The sequence below is a fragment of the Rhineura floridana genome, chromosome 4 (assembly GCF_030035675.1).
Source record: "Rhineura floridana isolate rRhiFlo1 chromosome 4, rRhiFlo1.hap2, whole genome shotgun sequence".
NCBI lineage: Eukaryota > Metazoa > Chordata > Lepidosauria > Squamata > Rhineuridae > Rhineura > Rhineura floridana.
Window position 1 is genome coordinate 104,646,513 of NC_084483.1, and position 14,355 is coordinate 104,660,867.

General features: G+C 45.0%; 1 protein-coding gene across 2 annotated transcripts; it reads right to left on the reverse strand.

The window, feature by feature from the left end:
* Window positions 1-956: 956 nt before the first annotated feature.
* On the reverse strand, window positions 957-13,820 carry SGK1 (serum/glucocorticoid regulated kinase 1). Of its 2 annotated transcripts, none has more exons than XM_061623903.1 (12): window positions 13,709-13,820; window positions 8,116-8,191; window positions 7,060-7,135; window positions 6,574-6,678; window positions 5,967-6,050; window positions 5,721-5,852; window positions 5,298-5,410; window positions 4,769-4,892; window positions 4,257-4,352; window positions 3,658-3,813; window positions 3,453-3,542; window positions 957-2,246 (listed from the first exon to the last, which is right to left on the reverse strand). In XM_061623903.1, exons 1-12 carry the CDS (start codon window positions 13,818-13,820, stop codon window positions 2,079-2,081), a joined length of 1,332 nt encoding a protein of 443 aa, XP_061479887.1. In that variant the 3' UTR covers window positions 957-2,078. The 2 variants fall into 2 exon arrangements, with proteins under 2 accessions (XP_061479887.1, XP_061479888.1); XM_061623904.1 differs by lacking the exon at window positions 13,709-13,820 and adding an exon at window positions 8,405-8,691.
* Between the last annotated feature and the right edge of the window lie 535 nt (window positions 13,821-14,355).

Consider the following 14,355-nt stretch of genomic DNA (forward strand, 5'->3'; position numbering starts at 1 on the left):
ACAAGATAGGGCTTTGGCCTGATCCAGCAGCACTCTTCTTAAGTCAGTAGTGCAAACAATGGATTTTCTCCTTGGCAAGCATTTTATCAACTAGCTTAAACCTCCTTCTATATCTGAACTTCACTCTACAGTATTGAAAGAATGCTCTCAGCTGCTATAGTAGTCTTCAACCCTAAATGATTAGATGCATACGCACTTCCCGTGTAATGAAAGAAAATGGTATGACCGCATTTGGAATACTGTGTACAGTTCTGGTCACCTCATCTCAAAAAGGATATTATAGAGTTGGAAAAGGTTCAGAAGAGGGCAACCAGAATGATCAAGGGGATGGAGCGACTCCCTTACGAGGAAAGGTTGCAGCATTTGGGGCTTTTTAGTTTAGAGAAAAGGCGGGTCAGAGGAGACATGATTGAAGTGTATAAAATTATGCATGGCATTGGGAAAGTGGACAGAGAAAAGTTTTTCTCCCTCTGATAATACTAGAACTCGTGGACATTCAAAGAAGCTGAATGTTGGAAGATTCAGGACAGACAAAAGGAAGTACTTCTTTACTCAGCGCATAGTTAAACTATGGAATTTGCTCCCACAAGACGCAGTAATGGCCACCAGCTTGGATGGCTTTAAAAGAAGACTAGACAAATTCATGGAGGACAGGGCTATCAATGGCTACTAGCCATGATGGCTGTGCTCTGCCACCCTAGTCAGAGGCAGCATGCTTCTGAAAACCAGTTGCCGGAAGCCTCAGGAGGGGAGAGTGTTCTTGCACTCGGGTCCTGCTTGCGGGCTTCCCCCAGGCACCTGGCCGGCCACTGTGAGAACAGGATGCTGGACTAGATGGGCCACTGGCCTGATCGAGCAGGCTCTTCTTATCTTCTTAATGCTAAAAAATTGGTGATTCAGAGGAAGGAATCATACCTTGATTTTATAAAAGGAAAAAATGACAGCATTTATAGAAATATTGTCCAAGATTTTACTGCAAACCAATGCATTTGGTCACAAAAATTATACATATCGTATAATAACCATGTTCAGTACATTACAATAGGGATATACATTATAGGCTTTCAATTTTTTTTCTTTTTAAATATACATCTAGCATTGCAACCAACTGTACAGGTCTTTTTACAAATACATACAACCAGGAATGCAAAAAACAAACCATAAATAATGCCCAATTTTACAGATGAAAAAGATAATGAAATAAACCAACAGCTTTGACAGGTCGCAGCTGGGGCATTTTGGTCCCTAGAAACCCTCTCTAAAAATAGAAATATTTATACATATATATATATATTTCCATAGCAGCAATGCTTTCTTCAAGCATTTGGGTACTAGTCATTGAAGCCCATCATTAACTGTACAATTTTTACATATTTTTCTTTTAAAAAATCATTTATCTACATTTATTAATTTGTCTTCCAAATATGGAAGGAACAATGCCCCCCACTGTAGTGTGCTTTGTGTCACACTGATGCTTTCAAACAAAATCCATCTGCAAAATGTGCATACCACACTCATACCATTGTCCACATGGCAAACTCTCACACACACGTGAATCCAGAAACACTCCGACAGGAAAAAGCTTTGGAGCTCACAAGACCTTTTCAGGAAAAAAGGCACATTTTCATAAAATCCTCATTACATCCAGAAAGATCTTCAAGCTAGGCTTTTCAGAACAAACTCTCGATACATAACACACAGGATGTTCTTAAGCTTACAATCTATGGCAGCAGTAGCTTTTTTTTTTCCCCCTTCTCTTTTCCTTCTTCTTTCCTTTCTTAACTTCCAAAAGGAGATAGCACCACTTTGGTGAGAGGGAAGAACTGGAAGTGAAATGTTTGTGAGTTCATTTAAAAGGAGTTAAAGTGTGCTCTTCCAAACGGAACAGAAACAAGCAGAATGCTTCCAGCAAACATAGTTGAAATTAAGGCTGCAAAGCTGCCACACAGTGGGAAGATGTGCAAATTTTTCTTTTTTTCCAAGATGACCGGACAACTGGCAGCTTAAGCAGAAGGCCAACATAAGGGTCATTATTAAACGAAGAAGAAGAAAGAACAAACAAATCACTAAATAAAAATTCACAAGAAAGAATCCATGGGAGGAGCATAGGAGAAGCCCAGAAAAGCTTCAGCGGCCTCTTTGACACTAGCAGTGATGAGGATGCTGTCTGAAGACTGGCCAATGGAGTTTGGGACAGGCTCCTCTGTAAACTCGGGGTCAAAGTGTCGCAGATCACTGGGGCCGCTCTGTGAGAAAAGAACGATAGGATCTGTTAATGCTGGACTGGGAAGAGTGTTCAAATCTGTTCTTAACAGGAAAGTGGGTGTGGAGTAGGCCTCACTGTGCTGCCCTCATAAGCCGCCTCCTTTTAAAAGAAATCTGGTAACTTCATGCCAAGATAAAAACAAAACACTTTCCACTGTTACCACCCCTGTACAGGTTTCAAAGGCTCCAGTCACTCTGCACAGCAGTTATTCACCAGTGGCAACATTTTTCACATTTGCATATAATCACCTTGTTGTCCGTGTAATAATAAAGACATTTAATGATGTTCGTGTGTATATATACGTTAGACTTGAGGCTGATGTGATGGGTCAATCTTAGACATGTGACCCAAGTCCCACTATATTCACTGGAGCTTAACTCCCTGGTAGCAGTGGCAGGCTGTGTGTGGGAAGGTGGGTGGGTGCACTGCAAGTAACAGGGCTGCCTGTGTTTGCTAGCAGTGGGATAGGGTAAGGCAAGGCAGCAGCAGGTTTGGGAAACTGAGTTAGTGGTGGCCCGAAGGTGCATGTGCACCTATGGGGCCATCACAGCCAACCCAGAGATTGCTGACACCTTGCACCACCCCAGCCCACCAAATGGCAGTGCCACTGCTCCACCTCCCTTCATACACAGCTATTGCTCCCTAGTAAACGTATCTAGGATTGCAGCTTGAGGTAGTATTGGATTCAATGGGGCAGGGGCAGACAATGTGTTGCCCTCCAGAACTTGTTGAACTCTAATCAGCCCCAGTCAGCATAGCCAATGGCCAAAGACAATGGGAGTTGTAACCCAACATCTGGAGGGCACCATGTTGGCTGCCCCTGCAACACAGTGCTGTGGTCAGCTTGATCTCAGCTTTAGACTGCAAAACTTTGCTACTCAAGCAAGTCCAGTTGAACTCCATAGATTTCCAAGCAAATAAGTGTTTGTGATCAGGGTGTTTTCCCCCCAGCTGGGAGCAATGATGACCCAACGCAAAAGACTGGGAGGCGATGATGTTCCCTGAGCTGCATGGGGCAAGCAAGGCCTCCTCTCAAGTATAAACCGAAGGACACCTGTTTAATGGCTCCTTCAGGGTCACATTCATAATACACTGAAACATTGAAAACTAGGCTGTCATTTTTATCTTCAACCCCTGAATAGAAAAAGCCCTCCTTGCCCATCCTATAATTAGAAGGGATACTTACCACATTTGGGTTAAAAGGGGGTGTAATCTTCTTATTAATAAGATCATCCCAGTTAATTGGGGAGAAGAAGATGTGATTCTTAATTTCCATCTGTTGAGGAAACGGAAATCAAATCAGTTGAGACAAGAGTAATTGAAAAAGACTGGTGTCCTCTGGCCAACTTCCTAAATGCCTCCCCTCTCAGAACTCCCACGGTTATACTTACAAAGTCTTCCTTTGCACCCAGCCTCTTGGTTCTGTCCTTCTGCAAAAGACCTTCCAAAAGGTGTCTAGCGGAGTTGGTAATATTTGGCTTCAGCTGCAGAGGTTTGTTCAAGATGTTGTCATACATTTCTGCTGTGTTTCTGCTATAAAAGGGGGGCTAGAGAGAAAAAAAGCGCAGAGATATTTAGTACAAGGGCCAGATTTACCATACTGCCTCTGCCATAATATACTAAGTTAACACCCTTCTTGAGACACACATACATAGATGTTCAGGAAACTTCTACTGAATTGACCCCTGGTCCATCCAACTCACTACTGTCATGACTCCCCAGGGCTTCAGGCAGGGGCATTCCCAGCCCTACCTAGAAACGCTGGGGATTGAACCTGAGACCTTGTGCATGCAAAGCAGATGTCGTGCCATTGAACTGTGGCCACAAAGACTTGCACTACGACAACTGGATGAAAGACATATTGGAACCACTAAAGCCAACAATTAAAAAAAAACTTCAGTGGAGCCAAGATTCATCTCTGATAATGATTACAGAGGGGAATGCTACTGGTATGCATATGTAATCAGGCAGTCACTCTATTCTCACTTACCAGTCCATAAAGCATCTCGTACAAAACCGCTCCAAGGCACCACCAGTCAACCGTCCGGTCATAGGGTTGCTTGTGGAGGACTTCAGGGGCAAGGTACTATTAAGTTCAGAAAGAAGTATGGAAACATTAGGTTAAAACAGCCAGCCTGCATTCTTTAAATACTCCACTTAAAAAGAACCTCAGTGACCAGAATGAATGGGACCTGCACATGTGGACTGAGGACCACACCAATAACTCTTTAGGATCGATGGAACTTACTTCTGTAGGAGTTCCCATAGTACAGGTGTCTTTCCCTCCCTCTTTTTGCTCTTAAAGGCTAGCATTTGTGGGATCGTGCATTTCTTCCCACCTCCCAGCTTGTCAGCAGGGCTCATCAATCAATGACTGTCTGACTGCTTTACCTAACCAGCACAAAATGTCCTTTTGTCCCATCTGGGAAATTCCTGTCCCTGTCACGCACTTTGGGCACATACATCATTGCCACGTGGGTAAAAAGCAGAATTCAAACCTACCTCGGGAGTGCCGCAAAATGTGGAAGTTGTGCCATTGTGTTCTATGTTCTCTTTGCAGAGTCCAAAGTCAGTCAAGACAATGTGCCCTTGAGAATCCAGCAAAATGTTCTCTGGCTTCAAGTCCCTGTGGCAAAAAGAAGGAAAACACAAATGTCAGCCAACTGGTCTCAGTTCTTACTATTTTTATTGTAAGTAACAGGCTTTTATCAGGGTTTTTTGGAGGGAAGAAGAGAGTTCCTTTGGTAAGACTGGTTTGTGGATAGTCCCCAAACACTTTTTAAAGGCCATCATCCAACAGAATTCAGCCTACATACAACAGTGTGATCCATTTACTGATTCTAATCCCTAACCTGGACATCAATCCTTAGAATTGTGTGCTGCAATGATCCCAGTACCTACTGCTAGCATCTTGGAAGCCCATTGCACAAGGTTCTTGGCCTCCTGTTTGTCAAGTTTTGTTACGTATTGGAGCCTACTTGCCAGTTTTCACAAAAAACATGAATGTGCATAGATCAGGCATCCTGCTTACCGATAAACTATATTCAACGAATGCAGGTAACCCAGTGCACTGGCTATTTCAGCAGCGTAAAAACGAGCCCTTGGTTCCAGGAAGCAACGTTCCCTCTGGAGATGGTAGAACAACTGCAACAGACATCAGGGGAAGAGGGAAATATGTTACCTTTTAACAATGCATTTAATTAATCTCAATATATATAGCTAGAGAGAACAATTGTAGGAAATGGCCTAGTAATCCACTGACTATTTCCTGCTATTAGCGGTTGGCAGGCAGGAGACACTGAATCTAATAACTCCTCCCTAGACCTCCCTTTCGTACTGAACAGGAAAAAAACCCCACAATTTTGTACATATGGCAGGACTTTCAGCAAGGGAGAGTTTGAGCTGAATTGGCTTTGGATCATGCCCTACATATTCTATGCACTCTTCTGCTTACCTCTCCACCATTGATGTAGTCTAGGACAAAATATAGTTTGTCTGCCGTCTGGAAAGAAAAGTGGAGTCCCACCAGGAAAGGGTGCTTCACATTCTTCAGTAGGACATTGCGCTCTGACATGATGTGCTTCTCCTAAGAGGAAAGGGGATGGAAAATTATTAATAATGAGAAGAATAACAGTAGGACTATAATAATTATATTCCTGATGGACATTTCTTATGAAATGGGGAAAATCGTGTCATTTACCTCCTTCTTTTTCAGTATTGCTTTCTTCTGGAGGACTTTCACAGCATAGAATTGCTCTTCTGCCTTATGCCTTGCAAGAAGAACCTGAAAAAAAATCAAAATACCCTTTGCTTAGGCATGATCATGATGCGAGGGAAGTAAGTCACAATGGCGAGCAACTATGCCCTTTCTGCTAACATGGGGCCCAACCTCACAGCAACCTTGCACAACTGGATAGGCTGGCAATATCAGAGCATGTATTAGAACAGCACTGCCCTAAAGCAGGGAATTGGACAGTATGGCCTTCAAATCCCTTTGTGCCCTGTGATCCAAGCAAATTCTCTTATGTACTCTTTTTTAACAAGATGATGACTTTCAGGAACACCCAGCCACATAGCTTCATACAGCCATCTAGCTGCTTCTTTACTCTTTCACTTTTTCCTTCCTTCCTAAATCTTCCGTTACTCCAAGTAGTTTGATGCTAAACTGCGAGTTTCCCAACATCATGAAATAACATTAAAAGGATCTTCCTTCAGAATCCACTCCATTATCAAACACACTGAATGCTCATCCCTAAATATTACACACAATAATAAGGCAAACTAGGCCAATGAAGATGTAAGCTTACCTTTCCAAAACTGCCTTTTCCAATAACCTTCAGGAAATGGAAATCTGATGGTTTAGCATGTGGATTAGATGAAGGGCCAAGATTGATTTGTTGAGATGGGCTGGGCTGCAATGAACAAAAATGAAGAAAACCATTACCATTTGTACTGAAATACTTGGCCTTCAAGCAACACAGTAGATTGTGCTTAATAATTGTATGAAATTATGTTTTGGGGCAAAGAGCAGTACTCTTTAAAGAATTCATATAAAGATTAGGCCACATGTCATTTTTAAATGAAACTGAAAAGAAACAATTAAAAAAAGGTTTTCTTTCTTTTAGACAGAAATGGTGGCCTTTATTCTAAAACGCTTCTTTCCAAGCTACATCGCTATAGTGAGTCCTGATTGCCAGGCTGCTAACAGACAGAAAGGCTATTTTTAAAAGCTGTTTCTAAGTGACACATTAATTTCTTCTTAAGAAAAGCTGTCCATAATAGATGCTACTTACTGGAGGAGAAGGATTGGCATTCATAAGTTCAGGCTCTTGAGGTTGGGAGATCTTCAAAATAGATTGAACTTCAGGGCTACAGGAGATTAGACACAATTAGTACAGTTGCACAAGGTACGGAACATTAAAATATATTACCACCAGGGGGCATACTAATATTCTATTTAGAAAGTTTCAGACTGGCAAGCTACTACTAAAAGCAAACAGCTTACTCAGGTGAAACAGAAGACAGGAATAAACCTTTCTGAGCTACAAGTTTCCTCTGTAATGAGATGTTAGGCTAGAGGAGGGGCTGAGGGATCAGGAAATCTAGACTAAGTGCCATTCTCCAGTTTATTGTTCAGCCAAACAGTGAAACTTAGCTCTATACACTTATTTCAAGACTTGAGAATGTTGAACTCTAGAATACTCTATTTTGTGTCCAGTTTAAAAAAAAACACAAAAAAACCCTATTTATAGCACAGTCCAGTGTGGCAATGTGGTTAGAGTGTTGGACCTGGGAGACCAGGGTTCAAATCCCCATTAGGCCATGTAGCTCACTGGGTGACCTTGGACCAGTTACTGCCTCTCAGCCTAACCTACCTCACATGGTTGTTGTGAGGATAAAATAAAGAGGGAGGAGAACTGTGTATGCCACCTTGAGCTCCTTGGAGGAATAATAAATAAATGCAATAATAAATAAAAATAAGTCCTGTCTCTATTCAAGAGTGAATTCAAGGACACCTACTCCCAACAGCATATAGAATTGCAGTCTTAATGACACATGCTTCTATCGAAAGTCTCAGAAATTCACCTAGACATAATTTTAACAAAACTAAATTTAACACTCCTAAGAATGCTTACTAGGGAGTAAGTCTCATTGAACTCAATGAAGCTTGCTTCTGGTTAAGCATGCATAGGATAATACTGTAAACTCTTAAAAAAAGAAGACAAATATTAAAATTCAGCTGTCTCTCTCTATAATTTCTCATTCCATCTTTTTAAAAAGTTTCAAAAATAAGTTACATGCATTTATTTCCAAGATTATTTCTGCAAACCAAAACGGAGACCACTTACTGTTTGCAGGCGTAAGAGTTCGTAGCTATTTTTTGAATGAAGTCATTGAGCCCCATTCGTCTCTGTTTCATGAAAGCTGCAAATAATAACAAAAAAGGGGATTGCTACATATCAATCCCCGACTATCCTTCTGTATTTAACGTATCCCCCCCCCGCCGCCCACTTGAATCAAACAAATCACTCCACACACAAATATCCTCCCGCTCAGTTCTCAAATACTGTACAGGAGGCGCACGCCACTAGCTCTTTCTTGCCCGGCTTTTTTCCCCTTCTTGTCGTTCCTACTCACCAATCAGTATCGCCACCATCCCTCTCATCTTGGAATAGGTTAACGTCGATCCCGACGCTTCAGTTTTGACCGTCATTGTGGACTTGACCAAGGGAGACAGCGGGCAGAAATATTAATCCAAGCCGAGGAAAGAGGGATGGCGTCGATCCAGGCACACTGGCTTGCTAATGAAATTAGTTAACCCCGAGAAGAGACCGTAGTGCAGCGTGCGCAAGCAAGCAAGCAAGCAAACAAACAAGCAGCCACCACCCTCTTGAGTCAGCTCGATTTCTGCAGCTCCGCCGCTCGCCGGAGGGGTTTATATAGGCGAGGCCTCGGCGACGAAAGGAGCGATTGGGGGGCGAGAGGAAGAAGGGGAGGAGCCAAAGGCGAACAATGAGGAAGAGTCTCGCTCGCCACTTCAGGCGCCCAGAACCGAGTTGAGAAGTACGGCTCTGGCGCCTGGCCCTTGGCAGCGCGCGAGCCGCCCTTCCCCGTGCCGTGACGTTAGAAACGAGTCTCGCAAGCCGGGTTAGCGGAAGGAGGACGCTTGGTCTCCCTCCCCATTTTTTTTCTGTTGTCCTTCTTGGCAGCAGTTTTAGAAGAAGGAAAAAGGACCATCCAAGCCTTCCTGCCTTGGTCCCTCCGGAGGGAAGCGGTGTTAAGAATTTAATTTTTTGCTTCCACGCTTCCAAGCCACGTTCTCAGCCGGAATAGGGCGCAACTTGCCTTGCCAAGGCGCTCAGTCAGGATACTCGCTTGCTTTCTCCGTCCCCCAGCGCATGTAACCCTTGTGGGTTGCCGGTCATAAATTACGTAAGGCCGAGGAGCTGGTTGTGGCCTTTGCTGCCTCTCGAACTCCAGGGGCTAACCTGCGTGACTGTACCGCTGTATGATTCCAGCGCCTCGGTTGCTTCCTGCCCCGACGTTAGGCTTGCCAGAGATCTTTCGCTATTTATATATGGCGTCGCCTTCTATGTTGTTCCTCAAGGCGACAATCCCATGGAAAGGACACTGCCCGCTCTTAACGCTTACATAGAGATCCATCATGGGATATCCCTCATACAGGCAACCACAGGTCCTTATTCAGGGATCAGTTTGTGCCAAAGATGGGGGGGGATTTTCCTTTGCAACATCTAGGACTCTCAAGAGGCCCCCGGGGGAGCTGTGATAGCCATCTCTTGATGTTTGCCCCACACACATACACCGCATCTTATAATTTGAGGTACACAGCCTCTGAACACGAACACGAACATTTCTACTACGGCTACTCCACATTGATATCGATATCCTTCGTGAATTGGTCGGCCATTAGCCCCCAGAAACTGACTTTTTCCCCTTTCAAGTACCAGTGCAGTTGACTATATGAAGCAGTAACCAAAAAAAAGTGTCCTTGAACGTATTTAGTGTTTTACGAGTCAATGGACACAACCACAACTCATCTACGCAAACACTGGAGATTAGGGCTAAGAGTTTCCCAGGAGATGTGAATCCCAAACCAGCCGAGGCACCCTTTCATTTAGACATTAAACCCCACCCTCCTTTTTAAAAGTAATCTGGCGGCATTCCCTCCAAGATTAGTTACTAAAGCAGCAATCCTTACGTACACCTACATTGGAAGACATCTGATTAAACTAAGGAACGGAGCGAACCAAGCATCGAATTGGTCTGAAAGTCCTGTGCCTATAGAGTCCCACGTAAACACATCACAGGCACAAGCACTTCCAAGACGTCAAACGGGAGTGCTCAGAACCGACTTCAGTGTCACTAGTCTGGACAAAACGGCTTGGGAATCTCAGTCGCAGACATGAGTGCTTTAGGAGTCTGAACTTCCTCCCACCCCTCCCTTCCCCTTTTTTTCTTTACTTTTTAAAACCTCAAAGCAAATGTCATTGAGACAGTGAAACAGAAACCGCTGGAGTCAAAGCGGTTCCCTCTTATCAGATGGCATTTATTAATTACAAAAGAGCGTCGCAGCAGGACAGGGTTGTTCATTGGTTGCGTTTGCTGGCACCACCTCAAGGCTCCAAACAAACATCTTCAAAGGAATCCTTGGCTAAATGGAGGCGTCCGGGGGCGGATTAAGCCGTTGTCAGTCAAGTTTTAACTCATTAGAACCTGATAATGGGGAGGAGAACCTTCTTTCCCTTGCAGCTGCTGCAGGCCATCAAATAGCCCATGGACAAGAAAGAGGGAAGCATATCTTGAAAAGTTCCCTTTAGTGTACACTATTTAGTTCTTACCCCAATCCCAGCCAGAAGCAACGGCCCTTTCCGTTCCGTGCAGCCCCGTATGTGAAGCCAGGGGCAGCTGAGAGAGCGCAGCCCAGCGAGGAGGATCGCGCTGCTTGATCTTTGGTTCGGCGGCAAAAGGAAGCCGCTGTTGTCTGCGGCGAAGGTTAAGAAGAAATGGCCTTTCCGCAGGGAGTGACTCAAGGGGACTAGATTTCCTCCCTCGGTTTTCTCAGTTCAGCAAACAAGCGCCCCTTCTAGGCGACCGGCCGGGCCTAGGTATTGACTGGCCGGGGTGTTACCGAAATCGCCTTAAAACATTGGGCCAGAAGAGGCAATATTATATATTAGTAGCAGTGATAATCATTTTTTTAAAAAATGCACTCCTTCTGATGAAAAGAGGAGGTGGTGATGGAAATCTTCCATGTTTGTAAAAGCAATGGGGAGAGGAAAGCTGACTCAGTCTGCAATTTTTTTACAGTCCTTTGAGAACATTATGTGCCCGAATGGTGCCTTTATTTATTTATTTCTCGGCGGCAGTGTTGTGGAACACGTGAGATTTGTTTATGAATGGAGTTGGCCGGGACGCCTCCCACTGGTGACCTGAAGCACTAGTGGCACGCAAGGAATGGCACATTCACAGTATACCTGGGGAGGTTTGTTGGGGCTGAGGCGACATTCCGCGTTGTGGTGAGGCGAGCTGAGCGTTGGGGGGGGGGCGGAGAGGCTGCCTTCGGGCCCGCTTGTTAGTGGCTGGCCACATTCTACCTTCCTGAAAAGTGCAACACACGTTGATGCAAAAGCCCCAGCCCTTCAGTAAAAAGCATTCTTCACCTTGGGGACCGGGGGGGGGGGGAGAGCAAGCTTCTGCTCATCAGTTCGCCTGCTTATTAATTTAGCTCAAAAGCCACTTTGAAGGTAAAGTAGCACGCCTCGTCGTGGACCCAATACGTTAAAGTCACCACCACCGTCTTATTTCTCCTTTCCTATTTCTTAAATTCAAGTGTCGGGGTACGGGACAGGCCTGCAAGCGCAATCCTAATCGGTTTACTCGGGAGGAAGCCCTACTGAGTCCAATGGGACTTGTGCAGCCTGGACCCGCACGGGTCCCCGGAATCCATTCCGGGCTGTTCTGTTTGGGTCCCAATGACTCAACGCTCGTCAAAAGGAGCTTCCAGAGTATTTGCTGATTATTGGACTTTATACGTAAAACTCAGCAGCAGCCCCGTCTCTTCTCCTCTCGATCTTCGCGTCCCCCCGTCCGCCCCTCCCGGCAGAAGCTCTCCGCCCCTCTGTTATTCCAGCCCCCCGCCAACTAACTTTGCTGATTCAAGATTGCAGAGGTTGCATTTGGGCTAATCCAGTCTTTTAACTGCCTAACCGAATACTTCAGGAAGTCGGGGCTGCTGCAGAAAAGGAAAAAAAATCAGTTCCACTCTCTCCTCAATGAAAACACCGCAGCTTCCATAATAAATATTATTTAAAAAAAAAATCATCCCCCGGAGAAATCAATCCCGAAATAACTAAGTTTCCAGATTTCCGAATCGCTTTGCTCCTCCGTTCCTTTCCATGACACATCGCTTCCCCTCCTCAGAGCTTTCTCCCTCGGAAAGAAACGGCCGGCAGCTCCCTGGAGCCCCCGGCAACTCAGCCTTGTAAACCTTATAAGCGGCAGCACATTGCTGGCAGCGTGAGAGGGCGACGGCACTGGAGTCCCCGCAACGCGCATGCTCAGTTACAGCTCCTCCCCGGCTAACCGTAAGCAATTTGAACGCGACGAAACTGCTGCTCTGGAGCCCCTGACAGGCTGTGTCCTAAACCTTCATTCATTCATGGTTTCATTCATTCATGTAAGCCATTGGTAATGTCGCTCTATTGATCAGTAATACATCATTGGTGAACGTCTCCCAAGTTTGTGGATATACATTTCAGGGATCCCCACTTGCATCGTGCGTGACCACAGGAAACTGCTTTTTATCAAATGGTCTGTTTAGTCCAGTGCTGTCTGGGCCCGCAGCACCTGTCCAGAATCTCACCTTGGGAATCGTTGTCCCCCACCCCGCATCAGGGGCCACCTAATCTATTAAACTGAAAATGCCTACCAGCTAGGATGGCTTTAAAAGATTAGACAAAACCGTGGAGGATAAGCCTATTGATAGCCACTACTAGCCACAAAGGCTGTGTTCTACCTCCACTACTGGAGACAGTATAACTCTAAATATCAGCTTCTGGGAATCACAAGTGGGGAGAGTCCTGGTTAAGGGCTTCCCATAAGCGTCCAGTTGCCCACTTGCTGTCAGTCAGTGTGTGTAGATAACACTGAGCTCAGATGGATCAATGCTTTCATATAAGGCATTACATATAAGGCATTCATATAAGGGGGAAACCTTTGGCCTGCCAGATGTTGCTAAAGTACAACTCCCATCAGCCCCAGCAAGCATGGACAATGGACTGGGATGAGGGGAGTTGCCATTCAGCAATATCTGGAGGGCCAAAGGTTCTCCACACATGATAGAAGGCATCCTATGCTCCTTAAAAGTGGCATTCATTACATTCTGAGAGATCAGGCAGGAAGAAGCCCTTTCGTGATACTGAGTTTTGAACTGAACTGGGCCATCCAAACCATTGCCTCTCTCCCTCTTTTTCGTCCCTTTTGACAAGCCACCTACACTTAAAAGCTTTAAGAGAAGCCTACATAACCAATGACGTTCAAGGCAACATGCCTATAGATTTGCCAAGGGATGACAGTTTCCAGTAGGACTTAGGCTCCTAGCTTACATAATAATGCATCTCAGACAGCTGTGCCCATCCACTTCGCCACCTCTTCGTTTTCTTTCAGAGGTGATTGCCTCTGAACTACTCTTATCAGTGGGCCAAAAAACTATTGCGCCTTCAGTCCTTGTCTTGCAGCTCTGGACAGAACTATTTTTGAAAAGAGAGATAACTTAATTGTGTCCATCTCATTTCCAGAGATTCAAGCTCTCTCTTCCTTTCCTAGGTCAGGAGCTGCAAGTTGTTGCAAAACATTTCTATATTCCCCACTGACCTTCAGTCACAACCCTACCATGAAAAAAAAGAGTTTCATTCGACCAACCTTTCAGCGACGACTTTTCTTCTTTTCCTCTCATGGTCGTTCTCTCCCTCTCTTCCTTCTCCTTTGATACCACTACAAGAGCCAGGAGCCGTTTCTTCCCCTCTGTTCTCATAAATCCTTTGCACTGTTGTAATTCCCAACAAAACGTCTCCTTCTTTGGGCCGCCCGGCTCCCAGTCAGCTGGCAGGGAGGCGTGCGATGAAATAAAGAAACTAGCTGATCTGGCTGCCCAGTTTATGAACCTCGTATTAAAGGTGATTTACATACCAGAGAACTAAAGTTCAACATGAGCCACGTTGTTGCAACATAACCCTGAAATTTACTGAAATCAACACTTGCTTATTATACACACACATACACACAACATCCCCCACACCACGCCCAGTGCGGCAACTAGAAATGCAGGTCTCTTTTAACTGATGCATCAACAACAGGATCTTAGGGAGACTTGAATCAAAACACAATGTTGGAGGGAGGGAGGAGCGAGAGCAGGGAAGGAAATGCAAAGGGGTGGAGAGAATGAAGGAGCTTGCCCATCCTTCAGTGCCTGTGTGGCTTCTTTAAAGTCCATCATTCAACTACTCTCGAGTAGGGATGAGGAACCTAAGTGCCCTGCAGGTATTGTTGCACTCCAACGGGTGCTGGCT

Excerpts from the sequence above, each read along its gene's own strand:
- SGK1 (XM_061623903.1), bottom strand. The coding sequence starts at position 13,820 with ATGAGAACAGAGGGGAAGAAACGGCTCCTGGCTCTTGTAGTGGTATCA. Across the intron at positions 5,853-5,966 it reads CAATACTGAAAAAGAAGGAG|GAGAAGCACATCATGTCAGA; the intron begins GTAAATGACACG and ends CTTTCCTCTTAG. Across the intron at positions 4,893-5,297 it reads TCGTTGAATATAGTTTATCG|GGACTTGAAGCCAGAGAACA; the intron begins GTAAGCAGGATG and ends TTTTTGCCACAG.